At 38.4% G+C, this 20084-nt stretch overlaps 1 protein-coding gene across 1 annotated transcript; it reads left to right on the top strand.

Annotated features, from left to right (window-relative positions):
• Positions 1-232: 232 nt before the first annotated feature.
• Positions 233-18796, top strand: LOC130438782 (alpha-tectorin-like). Its single transcript, XM_056770949.1, is given in 24 exon segments — positions 233-272; positions 414-486; positions 4811-4942; positions 7111-7149; positions 7774-7895; positions 9248-9526; positions 9599-9694; positions 9783-9936; positions 10671-10924; positions 11039-11153; positions 11156-11719; positions 11824-12410; positions 12508-13069; positions 13563-14167; positions 14644-15196; positions 15356-15552; positions 15737-15872; positions 16083-16187; positions 16265-16449; positions 16552-16709; positions 16814-17059; positions 17152-17314; positions 18151-18253; positions 18368-18796. Coding segments are annotated over 23 exon segments (5508 nt in total). The 5' UTR covers positions 233-272; positions 414-437; the 3' UTR covers positions 18472-18796.
• Positions 18797-20084: the final 1288 nt, after the last annotated feature.

The following is a 20084-nucleotide window of genomic DNA, read 5'->3' as shown; positions in this document are numbered from 1 at the left end:
TTCTTTTCATATGTCTTCATGCATTCCATCTGCATTCAGGTCTTTTCAACTGTGACTAATGAGGAAGCAAATGGTTTCATTAAATATTTTCCCGTCACATGAAGAAAAACTAGTTTAGAGTATGTTCATTTCTGTGATAATTTAATGCTCCACCCATATATAATAATAGTAAAGAGTTTCTACCAGCAGCTTCACAACTCTTCTTCAGCTGCTGAAGGTACAATCTCAGTGATTTTGCTCCGCAGAAGCTGTCCATCTCAGGTAATATTTTGGTAAGATCTGTTTTATGAAAATAAGGTAAATTCTTTGAAAACTTTAATTTGAAATTACAAATGGGCAATTAAGAATGTATAACACTAGATTCTAAATAGACACATTCATGAATGTTTTATGTATATGCATTGTGTGTGCAGGTGCAGGACGGGTAGTCTGTCACAATGGGGTTTTTAATCTCATTGTATGCGAGTGTTCTGTTGCTGATTAACGGTGAATGTTTTACACATCTTCATTTCACCCATGACGATATATGTATGTCTTTAATGTTCTGAAATTGACTTTATGTTAAGATCCCTTGCTCTCCATTGTTAATATCAAAATTTATATTTAAATAAGGATTTTTAAAAGGGTTTGTTTCATTTTTTAATTATGCCTTGTTATATTTCATAAGTCTACAAAGAGTATTGCTTCATTCATTCAAATGGGTTGAAACATCCCAGCATTTTTAATTGATTAAAAACCTGCATATGATAATGTAATACAAACCCATGGCTGGGTTGAAAATAAACCAGCATTTTATAGAGTGTGTAAATCAAGGTCTATTTAGATTTGTAGTTCACTTTGCAGTTTTCATTTTCTAAAAAAATATCACAAACCCAATATTGTACTTTGTACAGTGTCCGGTGTAGCAGGTTTGAGAGATGACACATAAACAAAGAGTAGTTTTACAAACCCAGAGGGGAGTTTTTATTCAGACTTTAAGTGCAGGGTGCTCTCTGCAAATTCAAGAGGGTTAGTGGATTCCAGGCGTGGGAGTGCCTCTGGACTAGTTCCTCTAGTGATCCGTGATCTCCGTGCCCAAGTGCATGTCCGTCCAACGTGTGAATTTCTCTTCCGTGGGTACTCCCGAGTGCGCTGTCGATTGTCAATCATCCTAGCATGCTAGACAGAAGACAAAAGAGTTAAACCTGGCTTGCATGGGAGTGGTAGCCAGGTGCGCCGTATAGGGTGGAAAAGTTAGGATAATGCCAAGGGCCCATGACTAACAGGAGCCCTCAAAAGTAGTTGAAAACTAATATAAAATTATCAAACCATCATCATTCATTATATATTTATATAATAATAAAATTAAAGATCTCTTTGTTTTTGGCAGTAAAAGTAAAAAATCCCCATTGACCAAAATGTAAACATCCATATTGACCGACCACCCTGTATCTGCATGAAATGGTTTGATTCTGCCTTAGCGCTCTCAGTGACGGTGTTTAGTTGAAGTCAGTAGATGAGCCAGAACTATAGTGACCACAATGTTGCCTAATCAAAATCTGGTTTTCAAAAAAGGAATGAGAGAAAAGACACGAAAGACAAAGGAAAGGGTGTCAAGCTCTAACTCAGTTTTTCACCAAGAAAGGTGTGTAGCCTATAGCAGTGGTTCTCAACTCTGACCCGAGATCCACTTTCCTGCCGAGTTTAGCACCAACTCTGATAAAACACCTGAAGATGCTAATCAGTGACTTCAGGAACAGACGCGTTCAACATAATGTTGAGCTGCACAGATTGTTTGGCGTATCGCATTAAAGTACCGCGAGATAGATTCAAAGCGTACCGCGCAATCTGCACTTGAATCTCTTGAGCTGTTCTTAATGTCATACGATGATAGATTTGCGCAGCGATAGCGATAGTTTTGTCGTGCTCACGAGAACCTTTTTGCGTGCTCATGAGTTACTGTGAATGTGCCTGTTATGCATAAAAAGGCCTTTAGATGGCACCAGTCTAAATGCTATGTAGATCAATTAGAAATTAATAGGCACATGTCTATGTGCTGTTGTGAGGGGATATTTTAAAACGTTTGACATAAAACATGCACAACGTGTATGAATAAATAGAGACAGTAACTTTTAAAAGGCTAAATTGATTACATAGCTTAGGTGCCTATGACTATTACTGCATAGTCTATTATGTATGGGAAGAATCCCGGTGGCCTTGTTCATGTCCGTATAATATAAATAAGAGTGATTATGGCATTCGTTGACGAATCGGATATTTCATAAGTTCTTAAAGTGTTTGTCCATTCTCCTACAGGCAGGCAGCGTTTGAAGAACTGATAAAATGACAAGCTTGCATTACAATGTGTTAAATACATGACGCTTCTTCAATAAAATTAATATTGACTATATAGATTATATGAATATGTTTTATCCATGCAATTTCCGTGTTGTGCGAATTATATAAAGTTTTAAGACAAATTGAACAGTTTTAAATTTAAATATTTATTGCTAACTGCAGAGCAAGCAGGAGACTTATCTCTTTAATTAAAACGAAAAGCACAACCAACTTGCAAGCACGTTTATAGCCTTCTACAAGTCCATCTTATATCGAAGAACTGTATCACTGAAATCATTTTTATATTAAAGAACAAGTAACGAGTTGCCCCAGAGTGCAGTGTGGACGAGGGGGTGGTACGAAACATTAAGCGAAACGACATGTTTTTTATAATTATCAATTATTTTGTACATTGTAACCACTGCTGTAAAAACTGTACAGTTACAAACACAGTATTTACTACAATGTTCCTAATGTTTAAGATGTAATGTAATGTGTATACACGTTTAAGGTTCAAAAACGCTGTATTTTCCACATACCGTGCATGTTTGTATCTCCTCTTTATCCCGCCTCTCTGAAACGCGTTGATTGTTTACGCAGCTCATCACTCTGAAAAGCGAGGTATGCTATGATTGGCCATTTGCTTAGTGCGTAGTGATTAGTCGAATTCTACAGCGTTTCACAGAAATGGAACGCCTCTTACCATATACGGGAACGTCAGCTTCCAAAGCAATTGTGTTTACAGGTGATAAAATGTCATCGGTACTTCCTTATTTCAGTTCGACCCCGCATCTGATACGGAATATAAAGATGATCACGTCGATGCATCAACTTTACCAGCGCGACTTGAGCAGGATGTAAAGGATTTGTCAGGTTTCATAAAAAAAAATTATGTTAAATAGTAAAAAAAATATTTGTGGCCTCTAGTTGGAATATTATTACTGATTCTTATGACCTATAATGTATTTTTAAACGTTGCACGCCTGTCTGCATTTGCAGATCATAAACACATCAGAAACTCAAACCGCTTTAGTCCGTAGCAAAATCTTTTACCACGAAATGACGTACGTTCGTGGGGGTGTGGTTAGACGAGGCGTTTCAGGCAGGTCTGGGTGAGCAATCGCTTTTAGATAGAATGCATCTTTTGTTTCAACACTTTAATTTCTGCAATTTTACATGTCTAATACATGCATGGGCAACTTATAACACACCAAAGACACAGAAAAACACATATTCGCACCATATGACCCCTTTAAAATCTGTGTTTCAGTTTTGTATTAAGTCTGATTCCGTTATTGTATTTTTGCCAAAAAAATATTGCCTCATTCATAGTTCTTGACCAAATATAAACTGGGCAGCCTGTTATGCAGCCAGTCAGAGTCATTAACGATCCTGCAAAAGGACCAAATCTTAAACCATTCTTAGAGTAAATTATTTAATTCTAAAACATTAATGGAAAACAATCAAAAATGACCCATATGTATATAATGGTTACTTAGTTAATTTGGTAGAGCATTGTGCTAGTAATGCAAAGGTTATTTGGGTTTGATCCCATGAAACAAATATAATGGTGAACGAACAGTACTGTAAGTTGATTTGAATAAAACGATTCAACCAAATGCTTAAATGTAAATGAACATTAAGCTTGGTAGTTTAACAAAAAAAAATGGTATACCAATAAGATTGTGTTGACATTGTTTTAGTTAAAGCCACTGTGGTCACAGTATCATCATTCTTCACACCACTCTTTGTCACTCACACCATCACTAACTTCTCCATCATTTATATCATTATCACCATCCTCAACAGTGTGGTCAGCAGCGTCAACAAATTCATCACTGACACCAGCCTCAACAAATTCATCCTCCTCAACAAATTCATCACTGACACCAGCCTCAACAAATTCATCCTCCTCAACAAATTCATCACTGACACCAGCCTCAACAAATTCATCCTCCTCAATAAATTCATCATACTCACCACCACAACTATCAAGTTTGTAATTTATCCATAAAAAACTTTTGCTGTATTGTAATGTTACAATTTTGCCATGGCTACAACCAACGATTATTGAGGTCCAATCAGGTTTGGAGAAATGGGAAATAGGGCCTGAACTGAAATGTTTTAAAGAACACATGGACAGTGTGCTGAGGTTCATGTCTACAAGTTAAATCACACAAACTTTGCAGTAACACATTTCCCCGAATATTGATAAAATCCTTACAAATACAAAGCGTTTAAAGCACTTCATGTTTGGACCCCAATGAATATAATCGGATATAAAAATGGTTGTCGATTTAAAAACATTTTTTAATTAATTATAATTGTATAAACATTTGTATTATTTATTTTGTTATATACAAAACACAATTTTAGAATGACGTTTGATACATCATCTCTTTTTTCACACAGAATCATTACAGTGGGTAAGCAAAGACAGAATGTATTTCTCTGCTCTTTGTATTAAAGTGTGTGATTTCTGTCTGTCTTTCAGGATCATGTGCTCACCCCACAGCTCTCTGCTGTCCTGGACTGAACAGCACCTGTAATCGTGGATGTTTTTGTGATGAGAAATGCATCGTGTTTAGTGACTGTTGTAATGACTACATCCCGTCATGCGGTCGAAGTAAGACAAAGTCATATTCTCAACATTCGCTTGTTCACTTTTAATCAGCTTGTCGACTAAAAAACTCTTTATCTTTAATATCAAAGTCAGAATGTGTACGCTGTGTAAGATTAACAACATATACTGTAGATTTCTGCCACAAAATTTGAGGTAGGGCTATTTCTTTTGTTTTGTGTTATTTAAAGAAATTGTTTACACAAACCACAGGATTACACCGGGTTCTGTTTCCCAAAAGCATTGTTGTTGTACTTATTTAACGAGTAGCTCTGAATAGACAAATGACAGTGTTCTAGTAGTTGGACGTTCCCCTGGTGGACAACTGCAAAAATACATCTAAACATAAAGAAGATATACATTTATATGCATCAAAATAGGCCTACAGTGTGTTGCAGTCCACATAAACAAGTATATTCATTAGTGCTGTCAAGCGATTACATTTTTTTAATCTAATTAATTACATGGTATGGCGGTAAATTTTTCTAATTGATCATACAAACAGACATTCCAAGAAGCAGATTTTTTACCATTTAACCTATGAATTAGGTTACTATGGATCTAACATATAATATATGGGCAGAGTACATCATGTGATGATACGGAAGCTTCATTGCCGCTGGGAACATGTTGCGTGCGCAGTCAGTTCCGACGGTGGTCACATTTTCTCGGACGCCCCAGTCGTCGCCACTGTTACAAACTGTTCGGCACATACATCAGAATAGTGACTGACTTCAGCACAGTTTACGCGAAGGACTTAAGTTTTCAGTCACAATCTATATGGGGAGTCTGCAGACCTGGAGCATGCAGTTTTGCTCCAGTAGGGGGAGTATGCAGTTTTACGCTCCTGCAGTATAATTCATGCCAATTCAGAGAGATTTTTTTCTAAAACTTTTTGAAATAACAAGACAGTACAACTGCATGAGCATTTAATATATTTTTTTATTATTACCAATGAGATCAATAATATCACAACACAAATAGGCCTAATTAGCCAGCCAACAACTACTATTAAGAAAACAAAATAAACGATTAATTGAGCACTAACAATCACAAACGTGATAAAATGTTTGCATGGGTGTTAATCGATTCATTTTTGTTGGAAGAAATAAACACTATCACACTGTGATAAGGGATAAACGCAGTGAAGACGTACAGGTATTGGATGAGAAACCGAACCGTGTATTGGTCCAGTAACATTATGTAAACTGTAATTACAATAACTGCACCGATGCAGATGTCATATCATAGCAATCTATCAGTAAATGCACACACACACCTTGTACTCTCTGATGTTCGCTCCGCAGATTGAATAACGCGCTGAATCCATGCAGACTTAGATCAGGGGAGGAGCCGAAACTTGACGCATAGCGCAGCCGTTTCAAATTAGTTTTTAAAGGGGACTGAAGCGATCACAAATTAATTAATCTAATAATTTTTAGGGGGACTGGGCAGAAGTTTAGGGGGGCTAAAGCTCCCCTAAAAAGGGCCTAGTGACGGCCCTGCTGCTCCAACATGAGAAAGACATCTTTTTTTACGTGGTGGCCAATACTGAGGAATTTGTTGCAAATCTATAATACAACACTAGTGGCCGCTGTTAATCCGAAACTGCGCCTTTAAGGGTTTGGAGTCGGGTTAAATGCGTCTAAATTGTGCGTACTAAATAATAAACATACACACAATAGAATGTCCAATTATCACACCCTGCACATCATGATTGCAAAATTACAACACAATATATTATTTGGTTGTGTCATTAAAGACATTTGAGCACTCCACCAAAGTTATTGGGAAAAAGCATTGCATTGCATGCATGCAAAATTAGACATTGCAATAGGTTGTTTGCAATCATGTGTTTTGATGACGTACAAAGTGCAGCCAGAGAGCAGGCAGTCATTTTCTCCACAGGAATTCACTATGACAAAAATTAAAATGCAGTTTTTTTGGTTGTTGGAAACGATCAAACCATGAATCCACAAGGTTTTCTTTTTGTGCAAAAGTTGCTGTTCATTTTCCTTCCCCATAGAAGTTCAGTGGCGTGACATCCCATGCAAACTATCTATTGCAAAAAATCAAGTTGTTGTTTTTAAACGAAAAATGAATGAGAATGGGTTGATCAATAAATCCAACATCACCTGCCTTATTTACTCACTTTCTGTTATCCTCCTCACCAGACTCAACAAATTCATCATACTCATCACCACCAGTATCAGGTCTGTAATTCCTCCATTTGAAAAACTTCAACAAAATGATCTTTCTCTCTATGTCATCAGAACACTATGAAGTTGTTTAGAAGAAATGTCCTGGGACAATGTTGATTCAGTCCTGTCTCTGTGCAAACTGGCAGGCACTACGATCTCTAATCTGTGTGTCTGCAATATAATTAAAAGCATCTTAAATGGTGACCAAACTGACTGGAGCTACCTGTGTATTAAAGAGTTTTATTGCAGACCTTCCATCCGATCAGAATCGAATATGTAGTCAGACCATGGTATAAATGGTGTATCATATGATGGTAACTTTGTCAAGTTATTTTGAAGTTATTTGAGAAAATCATCTGTTTATGTGTTCAAATGACAACTAGTGGTTTGAGTTTGAGTACAGCATATTTATTAATGCTATGATAATGTTTGTTTTTAAAGTATATACTGTACATACTGTTATTCTATTTGTGGTTTTATAATTCTTTGATAATGTTGGTCAGTAAACGTATTGAAATATGGAATGTGTAATTTTTGCTTTTTTCGACAGAGAGACACACATATTATATGGTGTTATTAGTTACAGATTTACAGGTCTATTACTCTTCAATTCTTTTTCATTTATTTCCGTCACAGGCCCATTTTATCCGTTTGGAACTGGAGACACAGTGAATGGACGCGTTGATGATGGAAGTTCTCAACTGATCCATCTCCTGCAATCTTTTATATTTTTCGGACACAAATACAGCCAAATTTATGTAAGTGTTATTTATGTTTTTTAAGATTCTTGGGGATCCACACATGTGGGACGTATTGTGTTGTGTCTGTTATTAAAATGTTAAAGGGGCCGTTCACATTTCACTCTTTTGTGTGTGCAAGTGTGCGCTCAAATAGAAGGCAACATGCTTTAACTCAGGCTTGTCAATGCCGCAGTGAGTTAAAACAATTTTAACTTTCAGAATGTTGCAAGCGCATCTCAGGTCATGTGACAACAACTGACCAATACAGATAAGCTTTCTGAAGATGAAGGGACAGTTGATCGGCATGAATAAACCTAATAGCAGAGTTAAAGTCTTTGCAAATACAGTCCGAAATTTTTGTATGCGCTTTTCCGTTTGGCTTTAGTTTAAACAGTGTCTCTGAATTGTTAAAAAAAGGCCACTCAAACTGCTTACTACGAATGCGAAAAACGTGGTTCTTCTTCTTCCAATAGGGGCAAGCCCTGTGCGGCATTTGGCGCACAAACCTAAAAGTAATACACATGCGTGAAAGTGCTCTCGTCAAGGAAGAAGATGAGAAATAAGTGCTCTCGTGGACGCGTGCCATACACTGACAAGGCCGTGGAAAATATATTGATTAAAGTCAGCCTTTTTTTTGCACTTAAAGCATTCTCATTACTTCTAAAATATTCAACTGAGCCACTATGCACGGATGGACCAATTTAACGATGTCTTTAGTACTTTTCTTGACCTTGGCAAAAACTGAAACCCTGATGTCTATGAGGAGGCCTGGAAATCCCTTGGATTTCACGTGAATATCGTTATTTGTGTTCTAAAGACTCAGGAAGTTCACGTGTTTAATCTTTTAGACACTTTATATTGGTTAAATATTTATAAAATACAAAGACAGGTGTAAACTGTGACTCAAAGTAATAGTTTGTGGGAAAAAACTAAATGATGATTATGAAGATTCCCCACTGTGGTGATTTTTATGATAAAAGGTAAAATTTATGCATTTAACAAACGCATTTATCCAAAGCAATTTACAGTAGATTCAAGCTTTACACTACGCGTATACTGTAGCTATGTCTGTTCCCTAGGAATCGAACCCACAATCTTTTGCACTGCTAACGCAATACTCTTATCACTGAGCCACAGGAATAATACCTTATACATACAAAGGGGTGATTTCTTTCTTTCAACAAAGCGCTTGCCTTCCCTCTCTATTCTCCCATCTAAATCAAATCCTGACTATATAGTTTTAAGTTAAATCTGTTTAATTAAGAATGATAAGAAATAAATAACAAGTGGTATCAATTAAGGTATGCTTTGTTACAGCGTTACTTTGGAATGATTTTGACAATAATAATATAAATTGAAAAAAAATTCAGGTGAACAACAATGGACACCTGACGTTTGATGGGGCGTGGTCCAGCTACTCTCCATACGCATTCCCAGCTTATGGTGGTAAAGACATCATCGCTCCGTTCTGGACTGATATTGATAACCGCAGAAATGGTGTTATCTCATATCAGCAGTACACCTCTGGAGATGTCCTGACACAGGCTACACAAGACATCCACAAGTACTTCCCTGACCTGAGCTTTTCTGCTTCATGGGTCTTTGTTGCAACATGGGACAGAGTGGCATATTATCCACAGTCACGAACAGTAAGAAACTTGGTTAACATTTGCACGACAACAAATAGAAAACGATTCATTAATTTTTTTTACTTCTTGCAGGAAACATCTTTCCAATTGGTTTTGATTTCAAATGGCCATCTCTCATTTGTTTTAATGAACTATGGGACAATCGCTCCATCACAGCGATACATACAGGTATGAAGATGATTAATTAATAATAAAAAAAACTGTATGACCTGTTACCAATTTACTAAATAGACGTGTATATCGATCTTAACATTAGGCTGGCTATGACACCATTGACTCAAGCTACCATTTCTCAATCACTGGATCTCTTCAAAACGACTCTACAAGTTTAACGTACAGCAGTAATGTCAATGTAACAGGCAGATGGGCCTTCAGAACAGATCATGGATCACTGGGTTGTCAATTCAATGGTAACTAGATTTTTTGTTTCATCATATCTCCCACAATAAGTTGTTTGGCAAGTAAATAGTGACATCCTGAAGCTACCCTGTGTTTAAAAACCTCCAGTACTGTTGATGAATTGTCACCAGCATTTGATGTGTTTCGGCTGCCAGTCCTCATCACAAGATAGGCCTACTGCCTTGCTTATGTTCATAGAAAGCTTCTTGCAAGACGCCTCCCATGATCAGCTAGCTTTAGGAGAAAGAAAAACAAAGCTAAATCAGCTGTCACCAATCTTACCAGATACAAGACAAGTCACACCACATAATATATTGCAACAAATTGAATGAGACTCAACAGGCAATAATGGAGATAATCCACAGGTGAACAGGTTTACTTAACCTGTGGATAACAGGCTAATGAATGCACAGGTAATATCTAACAACTGGGTCAGCATTTATAGCAACACATAAGACAAGTAGACCTGAAAGAGAACAAAGGGCAAGTGAGAGTTCTTGTATAGTCCGGGTGATGAGTCTGATAATGGACATGTGTGAGGATCATTGACGAGGGACAGGTGAGGGAGTGTGGAGAAATTAATTCCTTGGGAAAACGCATGGAAAACCGGCTGGGGACAGACAGGATCGTTACACCAGCTTAGACTAGCTTTGAAATTCAAACCCATCTTTTGAGCAGGGCTGACTACTAATAAATATAAATATTTTTCTTTATTTATATCATGATACCCAAGTTGTTGTTTTAGGTGTAGCAGTGCAGCTGGGAGATTCTTTCTGGACTAATTCTACCTGTCAGGAGAGATGCACTTGTACCAGAAGGGGTCTCCGGTGCAGCCTGAACCCATGCACTTATTCCCAGGCATGCCGTAGAGATGCTTTCCAATACTCTTGTCAGAACATTTTAAGAAAAACCTGCACGGTCTCCGGAGATCCTCACTACTACACTTTCGACAACCAGATTTTACACTTTCAAGGAATTTGCACTTATGTACTGTCTAAGGTTAGCTTTTAATTCCCTTTGTTTATTTCGTTTCTACAGCTGTATATATATATATTTTTTTAGGTATACAAATTGCCAATTCTTCAGAAATTTTTAAACTTTATTATTGTTTAGGCTTGTGGAAATGATTTGCCGTACTATCGCATTGAGGGCAAGAATGAGCATCGTGGTAGCACACATGTGTCATGGACTCGAATGGTCAGAGTATTTGTGTATGATGAGGAAATTGAAAAGCAACACCTTTCAGTCTGCGCAATGGCTCCATCCAGGTCTATCAGTCAGGTTTCACCTTGGCCGTCAGCACAGACTTTGGACTCATTGTTACATATAATCAATACAGCTGGGTCTCCATCTCTGTACCGTATGAATACCAGAATTCCACATGTGGTCTGTGTGGGAATTTTAACCTGCATCCTGAAGATGATTTCCGTTCCCCTTCTGGGGAGATACTGAGCTCAGATGTGGACTTTGCCAACTCTTGGAAGGCAGAGGGGGACACAGACCCGGGATGTCATGATGTCGGGTGTACAGGTCTGGCTTGTGCCAATTGCAGCCATGATGCAATGAGTGTGTACAATGATACAAACCACTGTGGGATCCTAGGAGCTGTGTTTGGCCCCTTTGCTGCCTGCCAATCTGTGCTTTCACCGCAGATATACATAGAAAACTGTGTCTATGATGTTTGTTTAGGAGGTGGGTACCAACCCATTCTGTGCCAAGCTCTCAGTGTGTATGCTGTTCAATGCCAACAGCTAGAGGTACAACTAGGCCAGTGGAGACAGCAGGGATTCTGTGGTAAGACCTGTTTTTTTGCATTTTGCACCAAACTTGTTAAATCAATTTTAAATCTTAAAGATCTGATATTATTGGATATTCTTAAATTAACCCTACATTTCCAGAGATCATATGTAATGACGACCACAGCCATTATGAGCCTCAAGGAACAAGCTGCCCTGCAACCTGCACTGATCCCTCTGCCCCGATGAACTGTCCCTTGCCCAATCAAGAGAGCTGTATCTGTGATGCTGGGTACATTCTCAGTGCTGGGACATGTGTTCCTGAAGCAGATTGTGGCTGCACCTTTGAGGGATTCTATTATGCTAAGGGACAATCAGTAGTGTTGGATGAGGACTGTGGGAGACAGTGTGTTTGCAGCAACAGGACAATGATCTGCCATCAGCAACAGTGTAGTCCAGCTGAGGTGTGTGAAGTTCATCACGGTGTGAGGGGCTGCAGACCCACCAGCTATGCTTCCTGTTCAGTTGAAGGCCTCGGATTCTATCACACCTTTGATGGACAAGCTTTCAGATATCCAGGAGCTTGTGGACTGACCCTTTCACGGGTCATTGGACAATCCCAATTGCCATCCTTCCTTTTGACAGTGGAGAAAGTACCACGAGGCCTTCAAGGTTTTGCTAGGTTCCTGAAGTTCGAGGCAGAAGGGACTCATGTCTCCATAGAAATGGGGGAAGGTAGTAATGTAGAGGTTAGCCAAAACACTTTCTCATAAGGATTTCAAGTATTTAAAACATTTAACTTGCTTTGAAATAAAGTTAACCGTTGTTCTTCATTCTCGCGGACAGGTAAATGGACAGGTGGTTGGTTTGCCCATCAGTGTTGGGTCCAGTCAGATCCGCATCTATCACAGCGGTGTCATGGGTTTTGTTCTAGAAACAAACTTCGGGGTGACCATTAGAGCTGACTGGCCACACATTGTCAGGATCACAGTGCCGAGCACATACAATGGTACACTTGGAGGTCTATGTGGGAATTTGAACGGAAATATTACAGATGAGTTTGTTAGCCCAGATGGTGTCCTGCTGGATGGTCCCCAGGCATTTGCAGACAGTTGGCGTGATGGGTCCCTATCAGCACACTGTGAGGAGCCAATTGACCTCTGGGAATCAGGACATTATCAGAACAGCCAGTTCAGTGAGCAATGCAGAATCATGACCTTGACCTTCGGACCATTTGCTGAGTGCAGAAGAACACTAGACCCTACACAACGAATCCAAGATTGTATTCAGATTCTGGAAAACACCAGCAGGGCCAGGGAAGCTCTTTGTGAGGCCCTGCGGGGATACACGCTGCTCTGCCAACAGAATGGCATTGTAGTTGGAGAGTGGAGGGAATTTGCCTACTGTGGTTAGTATCTAGTAACCTACATAATGATGTTAGTGGATCTTAAACTGAATTTTTAATTTGGGATGCTATGTGATGATAATTTAAGATTAGATTAGATTCAACTTTATTGTCATTACACATATACAAGTACAGTGTAACGAAATGTAGTTTAGGTCTAACCAGAAGTGCAATTAGCAAGTGCAGGATATACAGTGTGAATAAATACAGAATACAATATTAGGGAAATACTATACAAATGTTCTATGACAATATGACAGTCGGTATGTACTATGGACAATATATACAGAAGGATATATACTGTGAACATTAATGTACAGGTGGTTATGAACAGATAACAATTTAGACTATACAATAGTGCAAGTGACTTAAGTGTGCATTAATTACAGACATTAGCTATTAAAGTTACAGTGCAGTAGATGAGTTAATGAAGTTATTATGGATTACAGTGCAGTAGATGAGATATTTTGCTCATTGTTATGATTTGTGATTCCAGAACCCACCTGCCCACCAAATGCCCATTACGAATTGTGTCACACATCCTGTCCTGCATCCTGCCCTAGTCTCTCATTTCCCTTTCAGTGCACCCTGCAGTGCCAGGAGGGATGCCAGTGTAATGATGGGCTTGTTTTGAATGGAGATCAATGTGTGCCGCCCATGGGCTGTGGTTGTCGCTATGCTGGACGTTATCGTCAGCCTGGAGAGCAGTTCTGGCATGATGAGGAGTGCCAGTCTCTGTGTGTTTGTGATGGGATTACTGGAAATGTCCATTGCACACCATCATCTTGCAGTGAACAGGAACTCTGCAGTGTGGTGGAGGGAGAGTATGGCTGCCATCCCAGTCCACATGCTAGTTGTTCTGCTTCAGGAGACCCCCATTATATCTCTTTTGATGGGAAATACTTTGATTTTCAGGGCACATGTAGATATGTGCTGGCCACAGTATGTAATGACAGTCGTGGTCTACCACACTTCCAGGTGGATGCAAGAAATGAGGCTTGGCATGGACTCCAAGTGTCCATTACCGTTGAGGTTTTTGTCAATGTCTCTGGACATCTCGTCCACATGTCGCAGGACCTAAATGGTTATTCTTCTGTCCAGGTAAGCAATTATGACTCATAATTTCCACTGATATGCACTTATGATTTTTGACAAACTTGCCTTTTTATGAGGACATGACAATCTAAGATTAATTCCGAATGACATTCCAGAATACTTGCAGATGTGCATTTTAATAGCTGTTCATAGATTACTTTTGCAAACTTGTCCTAAACCATTTGCCCAACTGAACCAGAGGACTAAAGAATATGATCTATATTCCCAATATAAATCATAACAAAATTTAAGTTTGTGGTCATTCCTTTTAATGAATGGCTTTAAATGCAATTAACAATTTTACACAATTTAATGAAATAAATCATTAAGTGGACACAAGTTTTGACCAGGTTAAACTGTCATTCTGCTATAACATGAATTCAGGTTGTAGAGCCTAGCATAGCCAAATTGTAGGATTATGTGTCCGGAAAGGGACAGTATTGTTTGCTTGGTATAAAAAAGCATTTTCTTCTTCTATTAAGGTTGATGGAGAGATCAGAAACCTTCCCATCCTACTTGATTCTGGCCGAGTATCTGTCTACTCCACTGGATCGAACACTCTTGTTTCAACTAACTTCGGTTTAAGTGTGACTTATGGCTTCTGGGCGGTAAACATCAATGTACCAGCAAACTACCGAGGAATTACGTGTGGACTTTGTGGCAACTTTAACGGTCATAGAGAAGACGACTTCATGACTCCTTCAGGTTCTTTGGCTGCTTCAACAACACAGTTTGGGGCAGAATGGAAGGTTGAGGACGAGATGCCATGCAATGATGGGTGTGGAGACAACTGTCCTCTGTGCCAAGATCAGAGCACTGCTCGTGCTATGTGTGAGATCATCACAGACAACCAGGGCCCCTTTAGCTTCTGTCACCCTTCTGTAGATCCACAAGCATACTTTAATGACTGTTCATTTGATGTTTGCCTCTCTGGAAACCTTCATGATGTATTGTGTCATTCTATCCAATCCTATGTGAGGGCCTGTCAATCTGCCAATGTTGTTGTCTTACCCTGGAGAGAAACTACATCTTGTGGTAAGTGACTGGAAGTAAACCGTACTAAAGAAGACCCTTAGTTAAACTAAAGTTTCCTAAATTTATGTGTTTCTTAGATATATGTTTTTTTTTTTCATTTAAAACATTAAATTACATCATTAATTTAACCATGAATGCATTTTTTTGTTCTATTGACAGCCATGATATGTCCAGACTACAGTCACTATGAGCTGTGTGGTACAGACTGTGGTCATACATGCGCCAGCAGCATTGATGCTAGTTGTGAACATACATGCTCTGAGGGATGTTTCTGTAATGATGGATTTGTGAGGAGTGGAGAATACTGTTGGCCTGTGGAGCAATGCGGATGCTTGTATGATGGGTTCTACTATTATGTGAGGGTTAAAACATTACCTTTTTTACGGTATTACTAATACAGTAATGGTGTCACACATTTTCTTGGTAGTTGACTGCTGTATTTACATACCACTTTTTGTGACATCATGGCACTCAGTAGTAAACATGTTTTGGTTTGGTTTCAGAAACCAGAAAAGTTCAACCTTATCCTTTTTCTTATAGATTGGTGAACAGATCTGGAATTCAGAATGTTCCCAACGCTGTGAATGTTTTGCCCCAAATGATCTGCGTTGTTCACCATCCTCTTGCCCAACAGCTATGGAATGTACAGTCAGAAATGGACGTCGTGACTGCTATGGTAAGACGTCAATGAGTAGCATGTGCGGTGACCATCACCCTTGATGATAGTTGCCACATTCTGAGAGCAAAAAAAGATTGATAAATACGTTCTGAAAAAAAACTTCATTTAATATAAAAAAATATTTTGACTCCGCGCCAGTGAACAGTCAAATATTAAAAGATGGGAGGACCAAAGCGAAATAAATAATTTGGTTTCTTTTGTGTATAGACCCCTGCTCTAGGCTAAACTGTACTGAAGATGAATGGTGTGGAGAACAAAATGGTGTTTACGGCTGTTTCTGCAATGAGGACCAACACAGACCCGACTCTTTCGGTTGGAATCAGCTTTAACAAAATACAACTGAAAACTGTTGAGACAGTTGATTTCTAATGCTGAAATTGTTTTTTTAGATTTCTCTGAAACCTGTGAGAGCAGTTCAGGATCTATATCTCTGTCTCGCTGTCAGCTGTTTGAAGCTGGTTTTTCAGCTCATGTTCTTCATCTCAATGACCGCAGCTGTAGAGGAACCATCCAGAACGGAAGATTGCAGTTTCACTTTGATTACAATGATCACATCTGTGGCACCAGACTTGTGGTAAGACTCAATATCAACATACATTTCACATACACTCAGACTGAACAATTGATTCAAATAAAATTATTTCTGTCTTTTAAAGTAAGTGTATGTTCTCCACAGGCCAACGGCACTCATATCATCTATGAGAACTTTATTTTGGGGACATCAGAGTCAGCCACAGGTCTCATCAGCAGAGGAAAAATACTGAAGCTAAATTTCAGCTGTATTTACCCCCAAACACAAACACTTTCTATGATAGACATCAACCCACTGGAGACGTGAGACTACATTTCTACTTTGCTACACGTTTTATGCAATATTTAAATAGTAAACTTTTGTGTGTATATTGTGTTTTAACTCTCAATATTGTTTATCTTACCAGCATTTTACACAGGAATCTTCCCGCTGGTGAAGGGAGGTATCGGGTGAGAATGGTTCCATATCAGGATTCTGAGTTCTCTCAGCCCTTCACTGGTCGTGTGGATGCAGAACTCAACCAGAAGATGTTTGTTGAGGTTGGTGTTGACGGGGTTGACAGTCGTCAGTTTGTCACAGTGATTGACACATGTTGGGCTACACCTGTGAATGATCCAGATTACAGTCTGCGCTGGGATCTCATCACTGGAGAGTAAGACACAAACATTTAAGTATGTAACAATGCATTCCATATTTTAAAATAAAATGCAGTCTGATGAGTCCATTTATTTCTGGATATTTAAGGTGTCCAAATCCACAAGACAAAACAGTGAAGCTTCTTCAGAATGGCAACTCAACAACCAGCCGTTTCTCCTTCAGGATGTTTATCTTCAACGCAAACGCAACTAAAGTTTACCTGCACTGTTCTGTTCATCTGTGTCTTCCAGCCAACAATAACTGTTCAGCTGTGAGTATAGAAATAATTTAAGCCCAAGCGTCCAAAGCCAGTAAAGATTATTTGTGCTCTAATCGGTACCAATCCTCACAATATACTAGGCTATAGGCAGATTCAAATCTTAACATACTGTCATGTGCACACAATGACTTTTGATAAACACATTGTGATAATGCATATATCTATTAAACCATTCATGACCGTTGTCTCGCGCTCAAACTTGTTTTGTGGTTGATGTCCTCAGGACAAAATATTTTGTTGCCCTAAGGACACCATTTACATACATAAAAGCTAAACCCACAGCAAACCCTAACCCCAACCATAACATACCTCTAAAATCAGAGGGGAATGATGAGTGGAAAAAACAATGGTCTAGAAGCACCTGATCCTGGTTGTATGATTAAACTTAAAATTGGTTGAATTAAATGTTGTACCAGGATCAACATGATGTTGTCCTAAGGATAGCGGCCACTTGGCAAAACATGATGCGCAGTTCATCTTACACAGACATACCGTACTGTATGTTTCTTAAAAGCGTGGCAAGTTGAACTTAATAAAGCTCTCAAAATGATTAAAGTAATAAAAAGTTACTTGCTGTATATAAAACACAGACGTTTGGCATTATTCGTTTCGTGATCAGAAGCATAACATCGTTGTGTCTCCGCTCACTCAGAAAAGAACTATTGCAATTTTGAATGGTAATTTCACGCTCTTTCACTAGAGGGCGCAACTGTACTTACATCTTAAATCCTGACATGTTTGAATGATAAATCTTCTTATACTGTCTGGGAGTCATGTAAAGGATTATTTATACCATTTTTACCCTCGGATCTTCTTTTAATCTTTAGGATTGTCATTCTGGACATCACCAGAGGAGCCGCAGGTCTCTGGACTTTCATCACAGTTCTTCTATATCCATGGGTCCTCTAGTCTGGTCTGGTGGAACTTCAGGTAAACGTTTACTGTAATATCTTTTATGCTTGATGTTATGACTTTTTATTTGTATTTATTTTTCATTTTTCAAATTAATGATTAGTAACTTCATGCACTGATACATATTCACAGATACATGGAGCCCAGAAAAACTGATGACATCTGGAGCTCCAGGTCTCTGTGGTTGCTTGATCATTCTGCTGGTTTCACTACTGAGTGTCTGCACCATCTACTAGGATATTTACACAAAGTCGTTTTAATGATTTTTAATGAATTTTAAACTCAATGAAATATCCTAAGATTGAGCTTTTTCATATCTTATATGTTACTTTGTTTCTAATGAACATAAAGCAATGATCTTGTTTTGACCACTTGATTAATATTTTCTAGAATGATAACATAACATACCCGAGGTAGTTCGGATAAGCGGTAGAAAATGGAATGGAATGGATAACATAACATTTTTAATTGACTGTTGATTTCTATTTTTAAATGTCAAATACAAGGTTTTACCTCTGTTTAAATATAAATGCATATTGTCAAAATAAACTTCACACAAAGCAGAAATGCAGATTTGTCTGATTTGTCTATGAACTTGGTTTGCTGTTGTTGCCAGAAGAGCTGCTTTGTGTATATTAGAAATTACTGGTCCGCCTTTATTATTACACAAATTTTACATTTGGCATTTATAGATAATGGGCAGACATATATTTGGAGAGCAGATCACTGTCTGAAAAAACCTTGTTGTTGATGGCAGAGAAGAATGGTTAAAGCAAATAAAATGCAACATTAAATTAAATAAGTATTGTTTTAGATAATATTCATCCCTTCAGCAGAACAGTGCAGCAAAATGATCACGTCTACTTCCGACAGGAACAGATGGAACAAAGCTGAATTGCTGAATAACAATAAGGTCACCTTTATTTACTGTTTATTTACTGTAAAGTGATCAGATCTTCTTTATTTGTAGTGTAATGAAATGAATAGAACATAATCAATCCTTACTAAATCAGCAATTGCATTTTTTTTTTGGAAAAAAAGTACTGCATAACAACTTTTATGTAAAAATCTCTTGATTGTCCTGGCATTCCTTAAAAAAATCTACTGATGACAGTCCCTCCATATCCACGGGTCCTCTGGTGGCAAACATTTGTGGATTCGATTTGTTTTGATGTTTCCCTTTTCATAGATTTGTGTCTACCAAGTTAGGTGTATGTCGCGTCTCATTCGTGTAGTTCCTGGAGGTTTTTCTAGTTTTTTTCTGATGTGTGTTCTGACCCAGATCAGAAGAATGTCTTATAGTTAAAATGTTATTTTACAGAGGGTAAACAAATGTTTTTGTTTGAGTATAGAGCCCTTTTTTGTTAGTTAACCGTGTGACTCGTTTTCATGGGCGAGTATATAGGTGAAAGCAGAAAGATTCTCCTGGCCACTTTAGTCACGCTATTGTTTTGACAGCTTGTTTTTTGAAAATGACTAAAGATTTATTTTAACAATGTAAGGTCAGTCAAAGTCCCGGCGTTTAAAAAAGAAAACTTTAACGGAAGAAACCAGATTGGCCTTCCTCTACAGGCTCACTCAATGGAAATGTGGTACTTATTGCCCACTTTGGCTCAAAGATCCACATCCACAGCTGGAAGATGGAGTGGTCACATTACACGTCTGTATGTCCTCATGAAGACTGCTACGGTATAGCATTTCTTCCCATACGAGTCAAAGCCTGTCCAGGAAACTATTATGTGTATGAGTTTTTTCAGACCTATCGGCTGTTCAGCTCACTGTGTAGGTAGATTATTTACTTATTTGCACTTTTACTTTTGTATTTTATTTCACTGTCAAATTTTAACTA

The sequence above is a fragment of the Triplophysa dalaica genome, chromosome 17, assembly GCF_015846415.1.
Source record: "Triplophysa dalaica isolate WHDGS20190420 chromosome 17, ASM1584641v1, whole genome shotgun sequence".
NCBI classification, from domain to species: Eukaryota; Metazoa; Chordata; class Actinopteri; order Cypriniformes; family Nemacheilidae; genus Triplophysa; species Triplophysa dalaica.
This window is presented reverse-complemented; position numbering and strand designations above follow the sequence as displayed.